Consider the following 22319-nt stretch of genomic DNA (forward strand, 5'->3'; position numbering starts at 1 on the left):
CCACTTGGGAATCATCAAAAAGCTAACAGAACTTGGTGTAAATCCCTATCTCGTCAGGTGGGTGGCCAACTGGCTCAATGATGGGGCCCACAAGGTCAAAATAAGTGCCACTACCTCTGATAACAGACCTGTCACTAGTGATGTCCCCTAGGGATCTATCCTGGGACCCCTATTGTTTGCCATCTACTTCTCAGAGGAAAAGGCAAAGACAAAAGGCCTGTGGCTGACCAAGTTTGCTGACGACTGTAAGTTGGGTGCTATCATTGACTCCCCAAATGATGTTAACATACTTCAAGAGGGTCTCACAGCAACAAATGACTGGGGCCAAAGTCATGGCCTTAAGTTAAATGCAAAAAAATGTATTATCATACCATTCAGCAAAAACATGACTCCTACTCATTACCACATTAGCGAAAACCCTCTAAGCACAAAACCTGTGGTGAGAGACCTGGGTACTCAAGTTGACAACAATCTCACATTTGGCCATCATGCAGCAATGGTCAGAAATGCCTTTTACTTGGTTCATCTCATAAGTAAAGGGATTGCATCCAGAAAAAAGGAGGTTATTACCTCTCTGTACTCCTTCCTCATTAGGCCAATAATTGAGTACAACTCCCAGTTTGGTATGTACCTCTCCAAACACCTGCACCAACTGGAAAGGCCACGGAAATACCTCACAAAGAGACTCCATGGCCTCCAACACTTCACTCTATTCTGTATCATACAGATTGCTCAGAGGTGACCTGTGTCTCTCCTACAACGCAATCTCAGACGACTATACGACATTAACAAAACCTGCTGGAGAGACAGGTTTGTCTCCCAGAGGCTGCCTCATCTCTGGAAAAGACTTCCCATACACGTCAAGCAATGTACATCGCTGACCCTCTTCAAGCGCAACCTTGATGAGTGGATGGGCAACCACAAATTTGTCCCAGGGGTTCCACCTGTGTCCGTCATTGACAGGGGTGACAGGTGCTAACTGTGGTTTCTTTTCTGGGGATAAACTCTTGGCTAGGCTTGTACGGGCCCCAGAGCCATTAGCCTAGTAATCGCCTATGATCCTATGATAATTACATTTAACAGAATGATGAAGGACTTGAGAAGTCCCTAGCAAGGAAAGAACAGAAGTTTTACTTCTCAGAGTCTGGAAAATCAGAAATAAGTTGACAGGCCTGAGAAAGAAAGGCCAACACATGCCTAGACATATGGGTCTGATAATTAACAGTCCTAAAAGCTAGGGTAGCAGAAGTGGAAGCCTTCTTACCCAACCTTTCCATAGTTCTGCTACCCTTGTCAGAAAGCAATAACTTGGGTGAAGGAAGCAATTGAGATGGCTTATCAGAGGCTGTAGACATGTCAGGGGGATCAGCAGCAGAACATTTATATAGGAAAGAACAATCCTCAGGCACCCTGTAAAACCTGTCAGGGCTTCTTGGGAGCAAGGAGCAGAGAATGGGGCTCATGACAGGCATTGGAAAAAGCACCCAACAAAGCAGCCAAAACAGAAGGAATAGTCACAGGTTTATGGGAGTCCATCTGCAGCAATGCATAGTACCTCTTATAGATATCAGAGACCTGAGCACAATCCCACTTAAAAAAATCCATCATCCTAGAGAATGTTATCCCAAAGGAAATTTCCTCAAAAAGAACATCTGGACTAACAGATTCCTCCTCCTCTGACCTACAGTCTAAAGTAGAATAAGTCAGGGATTCATTACCTGAATCCACCTCATCCTCAGAATAATCCTGTTGTCTAGGCCTTTTACGAGGAGTAGAGAACCAAGGAGGAGCACGGACTGAAACCCCATGATGAGGCTTTAAGGACATTAAACCAGCAAATAGCCCCTAAGTGAAAGGCCTGCGACTCACTTTTGGAGATCCCTAGGAGCAGAAGAAATGGGTTTAATTTTTTTTGTTTCTTCTTTAAAAGAACATCCCTTCCAGAAAGCTGAGAAGGCTCAGATCTAGGACAGCAATCGAGAACCGTAGTAGGAACTTCTTCCCCAACCAAAAACTGAGGAACTCCCTTAGGCCCCTCAGAAAACATCACCCATGGTTCCCCCTGAATGTTCGAGGTGGATGCCTGCAAAGTCTCTTTGGACATGCTGCCAGCCGGACCCTCACAGGCCTCCGACATGGTTGCAGCAGAAAATCTGACAGCACAGCCAGACGAGCTTCCGGGTTTTTAATGACCTCAGGAGAAACACAGGACAGAGGCTGGAGAGTGGAAGATTCCAGTCATACCTTTTCCACCTTCTTCTTCTTCTTCGTCCCTAACAGCTGACCCTTGTGGCGGGAGATTCTTTCCATTGTATCTTTAGCAAGAAACTTAAGATGCTGTTTCTCAAGATACAAGGAAAAGGAAGAAAGTCTACTGTGCAGTTTTTTTGGAACGAATGCCTAACAGAGCAGGACGTATGATCTTGAGAAGCTCCTAGATAAAACACTTTTCGTGGCAGTCTGTATGGGGAATCTTTCTCACACACTGCCATTTACCCTTTCTGGATGACATTAACCCCAAGAAGTACAAAAAGTAAGAAAAAACAAAATCACCAACAGGGCACTTATTTGCAACTGCAAAAGAAGTCAGCAAATAGGTGTAGGTAGTCACTGGAGAATGAAAATGTATTCACCTGGCAGAAAATAGGGTCTATATAATATATTCGAAAGATGACAATGTGAGAGGTGCAAAGATGTCACAGCAAGGCTGGCCCACGCAACTGATTACTTCTGTCATCACTGTCTGGTTGAGGTTCCACTTGTGAGGCATAAGAATGCACTGACTCAGCCTGTCTGCTAGAATTTTGGTTCAATCTGGTATTATGCAGCTATTTGAAAGTGTTGTAAAGACACTGCCAATTGCCATACACTCATGGACTCCCAACACAGTGGGCAAGAATTTATCTATCTGGATAAAAACACAACTTGGGGAGGGAAGCCCTGAAGCACCTACAATGCTAGAATGGCGGCCCTCATCTCCAGAATGTTGATGTGAAGATGGACTTCCAAAATGGTCCACATTCGTGGAACTTTCCCCCACACCACTAGGAAGACGTCCGTGGTAACTGTGGCCAAGGGAAGTTACTGAACTTCGTGGCAAGCTATGAAGGAATTAATCTAATAAGATATGTGATGGCAACATAGGGTACACAACTTAACTGGATGAACAGCAGGATGGGTCAGTTGTAACCACTAGACTAACAGTGTCCACTAAAGGAAGTTTATAAAAATACTTGCATTAAGAATCAACTCTATGGAAGCTGCCATGGATCCCAGTAATTAGATTAGAGATGCTAGTTGACTGTGTGAGCTGCATTTCTAATTAAAAAGAAGTCAGCCTTGCATGTTGCAGTTTTGCTATTTGAGATACTGTATTTAAATAGCAACCTGTGAATTCCAAAGACTGAGTACAAATATTGACAGAGGTGGAGTAAACAGACTCTTGCTAGAATTAAAGATTCTTTTATGCTTGCAGTGAGAAGCCAGTCATCTAAATAAGAGAACACTCTGAACCCTTACAGTCTGACATATACTGCTACTACTGCCATGCAATTGGTGAACACCCAGAGGAGGGGGGCTGTGGTGACATCAAATGGCAATGCTCAAAACTGATAATAACCTCTGGACTGCCTTGCGATCTTCAGGTGATAATCCTGAAGGGTTTTGAACCACATCTAGTCCCCTTCTTGAGGAGGGGCAGAATCAACTGTATCAAAACCAACCAGAATTGTGTCTTTTTGACACGTTTAAATTGCTGAGGTCCAAAATGGGCCTTAGGTCTTTGTTCTTCCTTGGGAATAAAAAGAACCTTAAAGAATCTAAATAAATTTTGTCTCACTGTCCCACTGTAGGACAACTAGTTTAGTAAGCTGCTGTTTGCCATCTCAAACTTTTCTGCTCATGGTTAATCCCATTACATCTACTGTGCCAACTCAGTAAGTCAGCAGTCAGAGGAAGAAATGTTCTACAATGCCAAAAACCCATCATCATAAAGCTTAGCCAATGACATTTACAAAGTAAAGGCTAATAAATTACCTTTATTTGTTTAAATGACAACAAGCATTTAGAAAAAGCATGAATAGCTCCACACAGACCACGTCTTCTGAAAAGGTAAATACACTGCAATGCTTAGCAGAGTCACTGTATATTTCTATTAGTCAGATTTGATTTTTATTACTCACTGAAATTTAAAGCTGAATCAGATTAAATAAGCAAAAAAACAGTCTACTTACAAAATGTTGTCAATTCATACCTTATTTGTTGCATTAATGTCTGCTCCATGCTCCAATAACTGTGTCGCCATTGAGACAGTAGGAATAAGACAGGCAAGATGAAGAGCAGTATTGCCATGAATGTCCTTAAGGGTAGTGTCAGCACCATTTGTGAGCAAGATAGATACGCAACGGTCTTGTTCACACTGCACTGCCTTTAAAAAATAAAAAAATGTTTCATCACTGCAGTGATCAGAAAAATAGTTTATTATCTTCCTACGGGTAATAATTAGTCATACGTATACCAAAATTTCAACTTACCGATTTCACTGCAACTTATTATTAGATATTATGTTTTTGAGCCTGTTATACAGTTCCCATAAAATCAGCATACCCACTGGCATATTTTCCATTCTAACTTAATATTAAACACTATTTTTAAACCAGTCTTGTTATTAGCTAACTTAAACAACCCACTTCTTCTTAAGTTGCACACTACTGAGATGACTAGGGCACAGACAGACACAGACAGACAGACAGTAAAGCAGAAAGTAACTTGTGGCCCACAGACAGACAGGAGAGATGGGTGTAGGTTTTGGAAAATCCTTCTGTAACAACTCATAGTATTTTCTGAGGGACTGAAAAACCTCAGTGCTCTCCCACTGAAAACACTGGTACATTCTAGCAACAGTCTCAGAGAAAGAACCCCCCCCCCACACACACACACAGGCAGAATCAGACACTGAGCTCTCCTCTGAGTCTGAATCGAAATCTGAGGAGAAAACCCAGTATCCATCGCTGCATTTTCCTTCTCAGATTCAGAATCTTGAATCTCTTCAAGAAAAGAGGAATCCCTATTTATTTTACAAGAAGGATCAATAGGTTAAATTAAATCATGAGCCACACCCAGTAAACTACTTCTAGCCAAAGAAAATTGAGGAGGAGGAGTAGATACATGCTTGGTTTTCCATTTCTGTTTGGCAGGAAAATGGGCCAGCCATGTTACTACCGGCAGCAGCAGCTTCCCCAGGGATAGGCAAAACACTGTGACACAACAAAGAAACCTTCGATGTTCCCTCTCCCATGATCAACAAGAGTGTCTCTTCCTTGCCCACTAATAGTTCCAGAGCATGTGGCTAACCCCAGGTCCATAGTGGCTGTAGATGCAACACCACAGGGATGTGGAGTAAAAGAGGAATGGTTTGAGGTATAGCAATGGCCACAACAGATTCACTCATCTGCCAATGAGGCAAATTGCTAGCCTGCTGTTATGGCAAAGGCTGTTTGCTTAATTTTTTTTCCCTTTTTTGTGGCTGGGGGAAGGGAAGACAAGTGGAAAGGTAGTCTGCTCCATGATCAAGCCAAACATGACGCCTCCTTCTCGGGGAAAACAAGCAGCAATTGCCAGAATACACTACCAGTGCACAAAAGTTAATTTTTAGTACTTTGAAAGAAAAACACAATAAAAAGTACTTTAAAACACTATGCCAGCCACAGAAAAGTAAAATAAACAAAATTAATCCACAGAAAAAATGTTTTCAGTTACTTTACACCACTTTATTCTGACAGCAAAAATGAGTGTTCCGTTCAAAAGTATGTTACAGTCTCAAGACAGTCTGCTGAAACACAACACTCCCATCTTTAAAATAACTTTCATTAAGAGAAAAGTAATAAAACATCAACAAAATTAAGAAAATGGAAGGTTTTCCCCAAAGAGAACTTACTGCATCTGTCCAGCAAAGGAAAACACAAGATGACAGTCTATCCTCGAAACCCTCAGCTCAAGCCACTTGACAGTTTGAGTGAATAGAAGGTTTCCTGAAGCTTTGAAAGCTTGCTGGCTGTTTTATCCCTGGCAGGATATAACCCATATTGCCAAGGCTACTGCAGCAGTGATCAATATGATAAACATATATTATTATCACCCTGAAATGATTAAATAACTGTAGACAGAATTTGAGGAGCTGGGGAGGGAGAAGGGATGAGTCTCTGCTAAAATAGCACAAGAACCATGACGTCATTTAAAAAAATTCTCTAACAAATTAGGTATGTGGGATCACAGCTGAGTCACTGATGCTAGATACATGGTCTTACAGCCAGCTGAAAAAGCTCAAGGAAAAATGAAAGTATACACAACTGGCATTAAGGCAATACAGACTGAACAAGTTACAAATAAGGTCCGCATCTCCAACAGGCTATGTTTGAGTCTTACAACCCTAAATATTATACAGATATGAACAACTCACTTAACTGGCCTAAGGCTACAAGTTTACTATTGAAAACAGACTTTTATACCTAGTGTTTTGCTTGATTCACAAAGATTACATTACAGTGTTCAAGTGGTCTTGGAAATATCCTCCCAGATTTTGCTTTAGGTTGGACCATGCAAAACAAGGTAAAACTATTAAATGGATTTCTGATACTGGGCTAGACATGTCATGTATATTACTGTAAAGGGGAAAAATGATATTGATATATATATATATATATATATATATATATATATATATATATATATATACACATTTTTATCAGGTTAGAAGTACTGTGAAACACAGACAATAAGCTTTGTTGGCAGGAAACCAAAAGCTTGTAAAAGCTAGCCTTCAAGTGCAGCCAAACTACTGTAAGCCATGTTACAGTAAACCAGTGAAAAAGAAAAAGGCGAGTGCTTACACGCTTATGGATGATTTGTGTTCTACAGGTTACGTTTCACTCTCAGGGAACATCTCCTTAATAAACAGCTGCAGCTATTGTAAAGCAGGCAACTACATGCTAACAGATGATTTAAGTATACATCTGTGCTGATAATGCTGTTTCATTCTTTCAAAATTCCCTACATGTTGGGGCTGCAATTATAAGCCAGATGTCATCACTACCACCCCAGAAAAAGGTAAAGCCATGGAGCTGCTGGTGAAGAAGAAGCTGATCATACATTTAGAGCCAAGGAGGAGCAATGGAAGAAAGACAAAAGAGAGGTCATACTAGAAAATGTAACAGATTTAAACTAAACAAAATAAATCAAAGGTAAAAGTTGAAGAAAACTGTTAAATGCACAGACAATGAGCTAGTCCATTTGTAGAAAAACATTAAGGATTAAAATAATGTGTAGAATATGTATATGTCTTAGAATAATTAAGTGAAGTAAAATCAGAGTGTAATGAATGCTAACCAGGTGATGAATCCAAAATTATGTAATAACACTGAACTAAATTAAAATGGAAATAATGGAACAAAATATATCAAGTAGAATCTCACTCAATAAATATTAACATTTCATTTTTACAATAACCATAGCAATAAATATTAAAGCAGACTTAGAATTCTGCAACAACAAATAAATAATGCAAAGCCACTAACAAAAAACAAATACACAAAGCATATTTTAAGTTCCTCAAGCTGCAAATACACCAGTCTTCGTCCTTATTTAAAATATCAACCAAATCTGTGACTGAGTGTTAACAAGAGGCTTGGCACAAAGAAGGGAAAAAACATATTAAAGTGTTGTACTCCAAGGCTAGAGTCTGAACTCTGCGCATCCTTGGCCATATAAGGGATATCTTTTCCCTTGGTCTGGTCTACAGTGCTGATGCACAAATGCTCTTAAGACATATACCACTTGACAAGTGTAGCCATTAAAAAAATCATCTTTCAATGTACACTTATAGCCATTGGCAATTTGTACTTTGGAATGATCGAAAGGCTGGTAGACTACACATCCCTAGGCAATGTATGTCAGGCAAATGCCTCAAACCACCCCTCCCCCTTGGACATGAAACAATGTCCCAGCTATGTTAAATTATTCATGCCTTATTATTAATAACTCATTATTTCTTACGAAAATGACTTTGTACAGAAGGCGATGTTTAAATGAAAGTTACAGACTTCCCATAACAACATATCCATGTTGTCTTACTTTTAGCAGGTTCTTTAAAACAATCATCCAAGGTAACAGTTAAACCAGTGGTTTCAAAAAGTCCAAGTCCATAAACACAAACAACACTGAGTAAACATGCAAAACACTAAAAGTACAAAAACACTTTGTTTATTCCAAGATCACAAGTTAAAAATACTTGCCACACAGAGTGGCGTCTTCAGGCAAATCTAAATAGAACAAGTGCAGCCACTATTTAAATACAATGTAGAATGATCACATGATATATACTGGTCATGTCACACATTTAAATACAATGTGAGATGACCACATGCTATATAAATGCTAGTCACGTGGCACATTTAAAATTAAATGAAATAAAACTCTTTAAAATGCAACACTTAATATTTAAATATGCAAATAAATAAAACATACTAAAATCAAAAGGTTGAATTTATATTTACATAATCATGTCATACTTTCATATGTATGTCATTAAGAAATAGTTTCAAGGATGCATGCCCATTCAGATGTGGATAAATGTGTGCTTTCAAGAGTAAAATCCAATAAAATTCATCTAATTAAGTGTAATGAGAAATGTTGCCACCACACAAAGATTCATAAACAACATGCAAAATACAAAATTTAAAATCATGTTCTGGCCCATCAGTTTTGTGTTTATACACAATATTTGTTAATATCTGTCTCTTAATCTCAAGAGATATGATTACTAACACATTGCTTCAATTTTTGATTAATCTTAACTACATAGTAAGCATCACAGCGTACACACAAAGCCAGTTATACTAAATTCTTAGTATTACAATTCCCTGTGGCTCTTAGCTAAAATTCTTGACCATTCACTGGATGAACAAACCTTCTATCAGTATAGATATACCTAAACAGTTTTCACACATAAAGGTACCCTTCTTAGTGGATGTAACCATGTTAGGAATGTGTGGCTGCTCTTTATAAAAAAGTAACTTTTCAGATTAACATTTCTCTTACACCCAAACTGTGGTCTACCTGAAATTACTGTTCTTAAATCAGGTACATCCTGCAAAATATGCCAGTATGTATTTATAATTTGTCTAAAAATGTTGATATTTTATTATAAGTTAGCATGCATCTCACTGCCCTCTTTGGTTTACAAAACAAGGGAGTACTTCTATCAGTACTTTGCTCAGCAGAGAAGGTGGATCTGGCAGTAGTGCAACGTCGCTGCCCGATTTAATTTGTAATGTTATTTACTACTTGGGTGTCATATTCATTATGAAATCATTGGTCATTTTCCTTAGCTGATTATTCATCAGGTAGTCAGATGTGTTTAATCGAACTATTTATTCATCAGGTAGTTAGATGTGTTTACTCGAGCTACTCGCATCATCTGATTCCTATGTTATTAAATATAAACTGAAGGTGCATGCTACTTCTATGTAAACAAGAATTCCGTTTCACAGGTTTCCTGTAGAGTGCAGTAGCGAGTGTACCATCAGTATTCTTATATATAGTTATCTCCAGGAAATCAATATGACTAAAGTTTAAATTTTTCTTAAACTTTAAAATGCTGGATGTGTTTGAAATAAAATGAAAAAAATTCATCATACTGTTTTGTATTGTCACTCCATATGAGAAATGGATCATCCACGAACCATCGATAAAATAACACCTTACTATTAAATGGGTTTTCAGTTGCTAAGATGAATCTCCTCTCCTAAATATGCATAACAATGTTTGCATATGTGTTAGCAACGGGTGTGCCCATCACTACACCCTTCATCTGTAGAGGGACAAGCATTAGCAGTTGGCACAGGGTATTTATATAAGCCTGCATGTATTCTGTAAAATCTAACAAAAATGTTTTCACTGACTGGACTCCAATTTTGTTAGGTATCATGGTAAAAAGGGAATCAAAATTTAGGGTTGCAAAGTAGCAAGCATTTGCTCTATATTGTGACCAATGTTGTAAATTCTGTAAAAACTGAGTTGCGTCTTTAATGATAGAGTAGGGTTTAACAAAACGGGTATTAAGCTGAGTCTTTCAAAACTTTGAGCTTGGTTCAGTAACTCAATCATTAGCTGAGACAATAGGTTTAAACGAATGGTTAGTCAGGGATCTTCGGTATACCATATATGACTGCAGTCTTAGGAAATTCGGTAACCTGATGAACAATCAGCTAAGGAAAATGACTAATGATTTCATAATAAATATAGTAAACATTACCAGTGAAATCAGGCAGCGAAGTTCCACTACTGTCAGAGCCACCTTCTCTGTTAAGCCAATTACTGACAGAAGTATTCCCTTGGTTTCTAAACCAAAGAGGACAGTGAGATGCATGGTAACTTATAATAATACCAACATTGTTAGACAAATCATAAATAAATACTGGCATATTTTGCATGATGTACCCGATTTAAGAACAGTAATTTCAGGTAGACCACAGTTTGGATGTAAGAGAAATCTTAATTTGAAACAGTTACATTGTTATAAAGAGCAACCACGCATTTCTACCCTGGTTGCAACCACTAAGAAGGGTACCTTTAAGTGTGGAAACTGTGTCTGTTGTAAGTATATCTATACTGACAGTGTTTGTTCATCCAGTGAGTGGTCAAGAATTTGAGCCAACAGTGACAGGGAATTTTAATACTAGGAATTTAGTACACCTGGCTTTATGTGTACGCTGTAATGCTTACTATGTAGGTAAAACTGATCAAAAGTTGAAACAACGTATTAGTAATCATATTTCTGAGATTAAAAAACAGATATTAACTAATGCACTGTACAAAAACAAAGTTGATAGAGGGACAGAGTATGATTTTAAATTTTGTACTGTGTATTTTGTTCATGAATCTTTGTGGGGTGGTAACATTTCTCATTATACTGAATTTGATGAATTTTACTGGATTTTACACTTGAAAGCACACATGTCCTCGTCTGAATGGACACAAATCTTTGAAACCACTTCTTAATGGCATACAGATGAAAGTATGAAATGATTATGTAAATATAAATTCAACCTTTTGATTTTAGTATGTTTTATCTATTTGCATATTTAAACAGTAAATGTTGAATTTTTAGGAGCTTTATTTAATTTAAATGTGCCACATGACTAGCATTTATACATCATGTGACCATCTCACACTGTATTAAAACGTGTCACATAACTAGCATATATCACGTGACCATTCCATACTGTATTTAAATGGTGGTTGCACTTGTTCTATTCAGATTTACCTGAAGAAGCCACTCTGTGTGGCAAAAGTTTTTAACTTGTGATCTTGGAATAAATAAAGTATTTTTTGTACTTTTAGTGCTTTGCATGTTTACTCAAAGGTTTTTGTTTTTATGGATGTTTGTCCAGTTCAACATATGGGACATCAGATCTAATCAGATTGACCTCAGCACCAAATTAGAAGCTTTAACGATTCCAGGTCTCTGACTCCTCCCCTACCCATAATTGCCTGTACTGCACTCCAATACCTCAGATAGAGTTTGCTTTACAGAAAAATGTGCATATCTATTAATGGAAAAAGGTAATCTCTAAAACCAGAAAATGGAAATGGACTGGGGAAATGATAAACATAATGTGATGGTTGCAGACAATATTGGTCACTGATACGGTAAAAGGGATGGTCACCTTATCATCTTGAAGCTATCCACAAATAATTTGGAAGGCAGACGGAGGGATGAGAAGGTTGAACTGGATGAAAATCAGGCAACATGGATCTATCGTTATGTTAAGTACATAACTTTCATATCTAATGTTGTCTACATTTGTCGGATTCCACACAGGGGAAAGATTCCCAAGCTGTCTTACAGAATTAGCGAGATCTGGACTGCACATCCAGTTTGTGATGAAATACAAGGATATGTACAGTGGACCACACTGTTGCTGCACAGATTTCATCAATAGGAGGTCTGTTGGAAAAGGCTGTTGAGGTAGCCACTGCTCTGCTTGAATTGGCCTTAGGTTTGAACTGTAACTGTAAATCTAATGAGCACAGACAAAGGAGATGCAATTTGATAACCATCTGTACATAGTAACTTTTGTAACAGCCTTTTTAAGCCTGGCATTAGTGTAAGCAATAAAAAGTTGATCATATTTTCTAACTTTTAGTCCAGTGCAGACAGAATCTAAGTTGGCAAGGCACATCAAGCATGTGTAGGATGTTTTCCTCCTTGTTCGAAAACCTAACGAAAATCACTGGTAACTCTACGGATTGGTTTAAGTTAATTATGGATGCCACCTCTAGAGTGAATGACTGATTACCTGAGAGTGTGACCCAACTCTTATGGAAAACCAAGTATGGAGGTTAACATGAGACAACCTGCAATTCAAAAATTGAATTAGCTACAGCGGCCGCAAGTTCAAAGGGTGGTCATGTTAGGACCTAGAGCATAATCGTAATATCCCATGGAGGTACTGGATCTCTAATGGGGGAATGCAGTAGAAAAGTTCCTCTAAGAAAGGCTTTTGACATTTTTAAGGAAGCTAAAGAAGCATCATTTTGTTCAGCATTAAAGTTGGAAATCATTGCCATCTGAACTTCGATGGTAGATTAGCTAGATCCTTGTTGAAAAAGTTCAGCTAGAAATTCCAAGACTGCAGGAATGGAAGCAGAGAAAGAGTTCAAACCCTTGGATGTAGCCACAAAAGAGAACTTTTTTCTATTTACTGTTGTAGATGTTCCTTGTAGTATATTTCTGGACGGCTGTTACTATATTAATAACAGAAATGGGAAGCCCGGCAACTCTGGCTATAGTCAAAATTGGAGGAACCAAGTGGTTAGTTTCATGGTAGTCTAATCTGGTAGATAGTGTCCAGACAGGTGACAAACAAGATCTGGATAGTGATCCAAAATCCATGGTGGATGTACTAGTAGCGGCCACAGAAAGAAATAACAGGTTTGTCAGGGCCAGTAGGGGGCAATGAGGATTACTCTGGCCTTGCGCTTTCTGCTTTTCTGAATGAATTTGTTCATGGGGGGTAATGGAGAAAAGGTTTACAGGAGCCCAAGGGACCAACTGTGGGCTAGAGCATCCCTTGGTGACTGACTCTGTGGAAGGATCAGGGAAAAGTATGTACTGCACTTGTTGTTCAGGTGGGAGACAAACAGATCGCAGAAAGGTTGGCCTCAGTGGCTGAAAATTAGCAGTGCCACTGATGGGTTGAAGGACTATTCATCAGAGTCAGAATAGTTCTGTTCAACTTGTCCTCTAGAACTTAATACACACCAGAACATGCGTTGCTATCAGAAAAGAGTGTGAAGACCTTGCCAACTGCCAAACCGTCATGGCCTCTCAACACAGGGAATAAGAACAGGTTCCTCCTTGTTTGTTGATGTGCTATACTACAGCCATATTGTTTGAATGTATGGAAATCACATCCTTGGGAAGGGCATCCTGGACAGCCTACAACACGAGGAAGACTGCTGTCATCCCAGACATTGATGTGAAGATTGGCCTCAAGGTTTGACCATGTACCTTGCACCTTGGATCATTCTCCCTTTTGAAATGCCCCCCAACCTAGAAGGGAGGCATTTGTAGTCACAGTATTGCCATTGGTAATTCTAGAAGGACCGCCCTTGCGTGATTGAAGGTGATGAAATCCATCCTTTGATGTGCTATCTGCAAATTCTTGTAAGACAAATTCTGGCATGCAAAGGATGAATCTTCTGGGACCACTGAACTGCAAGCATCCACTCAAGAATTCATCTGTGATGACAAGCCATGGGAACCATTAAAATGGAAGAAGCCATGAGACCTAGCAGTTGTAGTATCAATCAAGCTGGAGGGCATGGTTGATGCATCAGCTGTAAAGCTGTCTGATGTACAGAACAAATTCTGTGTTGTGGAAGTCTGACAATCTGAAGAGTGGTATTGAGGTGGCATTCAATAAACTCTATCCATTGTGTGTGTTGGAAGTAACTGACACTTGAGAAAATTCGCTAATATGCCTAGATCCAGCAATTATTAGAAAAGAAGGTCCAGATGATGGACCAGAAGATGCCTGTATGTAGCATTTAGGAGCCAATTGTCTAGCTATGGGAAAACCTGGAACCCGATCATGCGCAAGTGGGTCACTACCAATGCCATTATCTTTGTGAACACCCTGGGGGCTTTGGTGAGACCGAACGTCAGGGCTCTGAACTGAAAGTGATTGGCTCCCAGCTGGAAATGGAGAAATCTCCTGGACCTCTTCTCTATCTTCACAAGTAAGCTTATAATTTGATGCCAAGGTCAGATCCAATCGGATCCAATGAATCATATGTTGAATCAGATGAAAATAAACACTGGATTAAATGTTTTGCAGTGCATGAAGTGCAGTGATTACACTCTGAAAAAGGGAAAAGGCACACTTGTTACACATCTTCCTGATGTCAGAAACGTAATTAACACGATTATCTTAAGCACCTGTAAGTGCTGTCACATGACAAGGATTAACAGGGGACAGTGCTGGCCAGAAAAAACAGCAGCTGGAGGTAAAAATGAAAGTTATATACGTACCATAATGACAGATCGGTGTTGTCTGTTTCCATCCAGTTCAACCTGTGGGTTATCGGATCTGACTCTGATCAGAGACTGGCCATTTCCAAAAACTTCACCCCCCCCCAAGCTCCACCTCTATAGAGTTACCTCAGATATGAGTTTGCCCCTCAACAAAAAATTCCAACTGCTAACCAAGGACCCCGAAAGGAGGAGAAAGAGGGAAAAGCCTCAACAACTATGTTGTCAAATGTCCAGGAGAAGCACAATACAGCAAGGGGGGGGGGGGCAGGTGCAAAGGAAGGTTGAACTGGACAGAAATAGACAACGTGATCTATCATTGTGGTAAATACATAACTTTCCTATTCAACATTGCCTTTTCCATCCAGGTTCATCCTGTGGGACAGAGTCTCCAGCCATGTTCCACCCCAGGGAGATCCTACTAGAGCACATTCTGTAATATTGTGAACCAAAGGAGGCTCTAGATCTTGACTGAATAGCCAACTTTTAGTGAGACACAAAAGTGTGTGAACCCACTCAATTACCTGCAGCACAAATACCATCTGTACCAGCTGTCAAAGAAAGCCACAGAGGTAGCCATAGCTCTAGCAGAATGACCCCTTGGTTTGCAAGGTAAAGCCATTTCTTTCAAACTATATCCTAAATAAATGCAATCAGAAAGCCACTTAGATAAGGTGGACTTGGGCAATGACTTCCCCAAACGGCCTTTTGGAAAATGAAGCTAACAACTGAAGGATCTGGTTCCAAGTAAAAACCTCAGTTGCCTGTGAACACTGAGACAATGCAGCAAATATTCCCCTTTTGTTTGAAAAAACAGGGAAAAACACTGGCAAGTGAATGGCCTGATTCAACGTGGTTTCCGACACCACCTTAGGCAGAAAAGCAAGAACCATTCTGAAAGATACCCTGTCTCTGTGAATGACCTGAAAAGGAGGCAGACAGGATAAAGCCTGCAGCACTGACACATGCCTGGCTGAAGTAACAACCACCAGGAAAAAAAAAGTCTTCCATGAAAGCAAATTTGAAAAAACTTGTCACTGACGGCTCAAAAAGGAGGTCTAACAAGAACATGAAGCATAAAAGGTAAATACCAAGGAGGGTCTGGGTTCTGCTTAGGGGATCACAACAAGAGGGTTCCTCTGAGAAAGGCTTTTGAAATCTTCAACACTGCCAAAGGAATATTATCTCTGCCAATGTGAAAGTTGGAAAACAAAAAGAGTCTGCACTTTAATAGTGGAAAAACTAAATCACAAATAAACAGGTCAGCAAGAAAATGAAGGATAGCCTCAAAAGATGCTGAAAAGGGGTCCAGCCCTTTAGAAGAAACCTAAATAGTGAAGCATTTACACTGGTTAGTATATACTTTGCATGTAAATGACTTCTGGGAAAAAGACAAAATGTGAACTACTCCCTCTGAAAACCTGGGATTTCTGGCCATCAAGGGAATTGGAGAAACCTGAAGTCAATCTGGGAATCCACAGGTTGGCCAGGTCCAAGCCCACCTGGTGAGAGATTGCGAATGGGATCCAGCACCCAAGGAGGGTACCTTAGAAGAGACCACAGAAAAGGGAACCACACATGACAGGGCCAAATGGAGTAAAGAAGATCACAGTCTCTCTATGCAATGGGGAGAAACATAGTTATCGAGGGGTACGAGGATAAGCATACAGGAGTGTGTCCCTGGGTGACTGTCACTATGGAGATACTAAGGTGCAATAACTTTTGCACTTAATGTTGGATGGGGAAGCAAACAATCACAAGAGGAAGTGCCCCAGCACTGGAAGTTCTGAGCTGCTACCCTCAGATTTAGGGACCACCAGTGAGGGAGGAGGATGTTCTTATTCAGACTGTTGACTAAAATGTTGGATTTCCCAGGGATGTGCATGCTACCAGAAACCACTGACATGAAATCACCCTTTGCAAAACCCTCATGCCTTCCTGGCCAAGAAGGTAAGACAGGTTCCCCCCAGTTTGTTCAGATATCAAACCACGGATATATTATCGGTCTTCTCTGAAATCACACTCTTGAGGAGAAAGTCCTGAAAAACCAGAAACACAAATAGGACTGCTATCATCTAAAAGAAATCCCTTGGACTGTTTTCCCTTCAAAGAGCCCCCACCCCCACCCCAACTGAGAAGGAAGGCATCTGTCATCACACTGCCCTGTGTGGGGAGGAAGAACAAAGGTCTCCCAACCAACACTACGGAAGACTCCAACTACCACTTGATTTGACTTCAACAGATTCATGTCAACATGATGGGAAAATAAAATCCACAGAGTAGGTCAAGTAGGACCACTGCATTACCACTGTCCACTGCAATATTCTCATATGGTACCTTGTCAAGGGGATTAAGCAGATTGCTACAGCCATGTGACTTAAAAGAATCTGAGAACCAGGGAAGCCGGAGGTTTCTTGAAAGACAGTAAGAAACTTGCCTGAGTACGAAAGACAGATACTCTGAAAGTCAGAGTCTTGCAATCTGAGATACTAAGTTCAACTGACAGCCTGTGATCTCCAAAGCCTGAAATGGCTCAAGGCTGGATTTCTGATAATTTACAGTGATTCCCAGGAAAGACAAAACTGGAGGAAGTAATCCCTGGCCCTGATTGAAGATGGTCTCATGAAGGTGGTGAGAAGCCAATTATCCAAGTAAGGAAGCACCTGGAAACTTTGCAGCCTAAGCAAGGCTACCACAACTGCCATGCACTTGAGGAAGACCTGGGAGGCAGTGGTAAGACCACAGGGCAGTGGCCTAAACTGATAGTGACTGGTTCTCGGATGGAAGTAAAGACACCTCCCAGACCACCCCACTATCTTTATATGATGGTATGCACCCCTGAGGTCGATCAAACACAGCCAGTCATCCTTCCTCAAAAGAGATGCAATGGACTGCAGCATGACCATGGAGAACTTGGTCTGTTTTACAAAGTGATTCAGTTTGCTTATGTTTTATTTTATTTATTTACTTAACATTTGTTTATTGGGAAAGTCTGACTTGGAATGAAGTCAATTTTCAGTGGAGGCCCGGGGAGAAACACTCCAGATGGATGTCTTTGAATTGTGGGAGGAAACTGGAGCACCCGGAGGAAACCCACACAAATGCAGGGAGGACATGTAGACTCCACACAGAAGGCACCCCAGCTGAGAATTGAACTGGAGAACCTCTTGCTGTGAGGCAACAACGTTACTGCTGCAACACTGCACCATCCATGTCAGTTTATGTCTAAAACTGGCTTAAGATACTTGTTCTTCTTTGGAAACAAAATGAATCTGGAATATACCCCAAATTGGCATTGGTTTGGTGGGGCCTCTTGAATTACTTGATTTGCTAACAACTTTTGAATCTTGGTAGCTGGATCTATTCTCTAATAAGCTAGTACTTCTGAAAGGTACTTGGCTTTTTCTTTAGGCATAAATAAAAGTGGAATTATGCAACATCGGGATAGGACATTTAACACCTACAGTGGATATAAAAAGTGTACACACCCTTGTTAAAATGCCAGGTTTTTGTGATATAAAAAATGAGACCACAATAAAGCATTTCAAAACTTTTCCCACCTTTATGTGACCTATAAGCTGTACAATTCAATTGAAAAACAAACAAATCTGTTAGAGGAAAAAATATAAAACGTACAATAAGCTGGTTGCATAAGTGTGCACACCCTTAAACTAATACTTTGTTGAAGCACCTTTTGATTTAATTACAGTATGTCTAATAGTAAAGAAATTATACAAACAAACTTCCAACAGGTTGCTGACAAAATTTTAAGTTTAGCCACAAACTGGGACAAACTCTTCTTTATCATGAAGAACGATTAATGCTTATTAAGATGGTAAGTTTCCCTAAAATATTGTTTACCTTAAAATCTTTGGTACTATCTTCACCAAAACATTAATGAAGATAAATATTCTATTCTACTTAATGTTTTTGGCATCCTAATAAACCTCGAGTTTCCACTGATTGACACAGAAAAGGTTGGGATAATGGTGGAATTGGATTCCCTGATAATCAATTGCATACTACTTCAAAAATTGTAAAAGCTATAGCATTTTGGATAAATTCATCTTGTGATTCAAAATGGAAATACATACATCACGAAATATTAGTAAATAATAAATATATCACAACCAGTCATAAACAAATAGTGCCTAATAGTTTTATCTGATTATTAAAAGATTTTTGCATAAATGGAATTACACCCTCTTCTCAAATTCTCTATTTAAATAACATAATTTTCTCTTTCCAAAAGTTCACATATTCTAACCACTGTATTAAGGACTTAATATTTTCTGTTTCCAAAAGTGTGTGTGTATGTGTGTGTGTGTGTGTATGTATATTTACACATACTGTTGAAAATGTAAGGTCCAAATACAATATATATATATATATATATATATATATATATATATATATATATATATATATATATATATATACTGTTAAGTCCAAATGCAATCAAGATACTGATAACTGGTTATTTTTACAAACATTTAGAGACTTTGTGAACACAGAGCTAAATAAGATATTTAACCTAAATATGAAATCATTCCCCAAACTATTGGAATTCTTAATAAATGTCAAGAATAATGCAATAAAAAATACATCATATTTGTCATACATTTATAAAATTAAGTTAAATTTCACACATTTAGACAATTCCTATTGGAACAACTACTCCAAAATTAATAGTGAAGACTTCTCTGAAGAATACAAGAAAATAATACAGTAGAGAGTTGATTATCTGAACACTGATGATCAGAAACATCAATTATCAGAACCAGCCTTCCAAAGTTTTTGGGTAGGAAAAGTCATAAGTCTGAATACGTAAACATTATACGTATCTGCTTGAGCATGCCTTTTTGAGCTTGTAGCCAGCTTGTGTGTGAAAAATATTCTTTATTGTCCATTGCAATTGCTGAATGGTTGAAAAGTGTATTCCTGCATGCAGAAAAAGGCAAGATTTTAGAAGTTTTTTTATCCCGTTCAATTACATTTGCTTATCCGAACAATTTGATTATCCAAACTACCCTAGGTCCCAATTAGTTCAGATAATCTACTCTCTACTGTATTAAAATATACAGATAAAGTGCTATCTTCATTATGTTGGAAATTTTTCACTTGGAAATTCTTACACAGAGCTTTTCTCACTCCTAACAAAAATTACAATTATGTATAAATCAAATAGAAAAAGAAGTTATGTACTCACCATAACATTCCACTTGAGTTTTTCATCTCGCCTTCATTCTTACTGATGGGTTCGCAGCCGATCCTCTGCTCCAACTCGGCCAACTGCAAAAGCTCGAGGTCTTCAACCAGCTCGAGGCCAACTCCCTATCCCAAGATGCACCTTGATCTTCCCTCAGATCTTGTTTGCTGCCAAGTGGCTACCTATGACTATTAATATGTCACTCTAAGAACTGAATAACTGACGAATATCCACAAATAAGAGAGGTCTCGGACCTCAAGTAGACTGGATGGGGGTGGGAGGGTGGACGTAAGAATGAAGGCGAGATGAACAACTCACATGGAACGTTATGGTGAGTACATAACTTCTTTATGTGAAGTTGTTCAATCTCACCATTCATTCTTACTGGTGGGTAGCATCCCAAGCACCATCTTTCTTGGGTGGCTCATGGGAGAAAGTTCTTCAGAACAGTGGAACCAAAGGAAGCCCTGTCCCTGGAGGCCTTGTCTACTTTGTAATGAGTGATGACGGTATGAGACCTTGACCAGGTGGCTGCTGCAACAATAGCATCTAATGGTAACTTAGCAGAGAAGGCTGATGAGGTAGATACAGCTCTAGTAGAGTGGGCCTTTATTTTTTGTTGTAATGGAGCATTCACTGAGCTGTAAGTGAAAAAAATACAATCTGATAACCATCTTGACAAGGTGACTTGTCACTGGAGCACCTTTTTTTAATTCCAAAAAGGAGACAAACAGCTGTTCTGTTTTCCTGAATTGTTTGGTCCTGTCCAAATAAAATCGGAGTTGCCTATGAACATCAAGTTTGTGCAACATGAATTCCATTTTATTTCTGTATTTTGGAAAGAAAATGGGCAATTCAATAGCTTGGTTGAGATTTGTCTCTGAACAAACTTTGGGTAAAAATGATGGGTTAGTCCTGAGCGAGACTCTGTCGTTATGGAAAATCAGATAAGGAGGTTTGATGGTCAAGGCCTGTAACTCAGAAATCCTCCAAGCAGAAGTGATAGCTATTAGAAATATGGTCTTCCATGAAAGATATTTCAAATCACACGATGAGGCTGGTTCAAAAGCAGGTAATATAATTTGGGAAAGCACAAAATTTAGATTCCATGGCATGGCTGGAGTTTCGACGGGTGGTCTCAAATGAATAGTACCCTTGAGAAAGGCTTTAGAGAGTCGATGTGACATGACATTAGAACCTCGGACGCCAAGATGAAAGTTTGAGATTGCTGCTAATTGAACTCTAATGGTAGCTGCAGTGGCTCCTTCATTGAAAAGTTTAGTCAGAAACTCCAGAACAGATGAAATTGAAGCTAGGTACCGATCAAGATCATTTTGAGATGCCCATATAGAAAATCTCTTTCATTTGCCAAGATATAATTTTCTGGTAGATGATTTATGAGAGGATTTTAAAATATGTTGGGCCTCGGCTGAAAGGTTGTAAATTCTGGCTATGTTTGGAACTGGAGCAGCCAAGCTGTCAGTCTGAGGGAGTGAAGAGAAGGATGAAGAGCCCTCGAAGAATGGGTCAGAAGATCTGGAACCAGGTCCAGGATCCGAGGCTCTTCCAATAGATGAGGCTGAAGGAAGGGAAACCAAATCTGATAAGGCCAGTAAGGGGCTATTAATATTATGGTCCTTCCCAGAGTCTTTGCTTTCTGCAATACTTTGAGTAATAGAGGGAAAGGGGAAAAGGCATAAAGGAGACCCAGGGGCCAATTGTGCACCAGTGCATCCCTTGGGGCATCCCCCGGCAGGGGGATTAGGGTGAAGCAGCTGCTGCATTTCGTATTCGTTGAGATTGCAAAGAGATCGCAGCAAGGCTGGCCCCACCTGCGGAAGATGCTTTCCGCTACTTGGTTCTTTAGGGACCACTCGTGAGGCAAGAGAATTGCCCTGCTTAGCTCGTCTGCTATCACACTGGATTTCCCCGGGATGTGCATTGCTATCAGAAAGCACTGGGTGGAGGTTGCCCACTACCATACTCTCAGGGCCTCTCGACACAGGGGATAAAATTTGGTTCCTCCTTGTTTAATGTACCAGACCACTGACATTGTCAGTCTGAACTGCAATTGTTCCCAGAGGGAGAGACTCTTGAAAGGACTGCAACGCTAGAAGTATCGCTCTCATCTCCAGGACATTTATATGCAGATGAGGCTCGTGCATCTTCCACGTGCCTTGGGCTGTTCTTCCCTGATAATGCCCCCCCCATCAAGGAAGCGTCTGTGGTCACCGTGGCTATAGGAGTGAGTAGAACAAATGGACGGCCTAGAGTTACTTCTTGGGATGTCAGCCAGCACTGAAGGTCCTTCTTGCACATATTCATTATTATGATTTTGTGTGACATTGGAAGTTCCTGAAAGGACCACTGAGAGAAAGTACAGTTGTGCACACTTACCATAAATGTAGATGTTCGAGTGTATTCACTGTTGCAGTCATCACATTTGGGTTATCTGCTTGCAGTAGCCCTCAGTCGGCCTGATCATCAAAGTCTTGGGTCCTGCGTCGGTTGCTGTCT

At 39.7% G+C, this 22319-nt stretch overlaps 1 protein-coding gene across 7 annotated transcripts in view; it reads right to left on the minus strand.

Moving 5' to 3' along the window:
• The window catches only part of LOC122815888 (ankyrin repeat domain-containing protein 26-like), a 2190206-nt gene that overhangs the window by 2079240 nt on the left and 88647 nt on the right, over positions 1-22319 (minus strand). For all 7 annotated transcript variants that reach the window (XM_044088730.1, XM_044088728.1, XM_044088731.1 and 4 more), the window contains exon 3: positions 4253-4426. In XM_044088730.1, coding sequence (XP_043944665.1) covers positions 4253-4426 — 174 coding nt within the window. The remainder of the gene's footprint in view (positions 1-4252; positions 4427-22319) is intronic.

This window comes from Protopterus annectens, chromosome 11.part0 (genome assembly GCF_019279795.1).
Source record: "Protopterus annectens isolate FY-2018-M chromosome 11.part0, PAN1.0, whole genome shotgun sequence".
Lineage (NCBI taxonomy): Eukaryota > Metazoa > Chordata > Ceratodontiformes > Protopteridae > Protopterus > Protopterus annectens.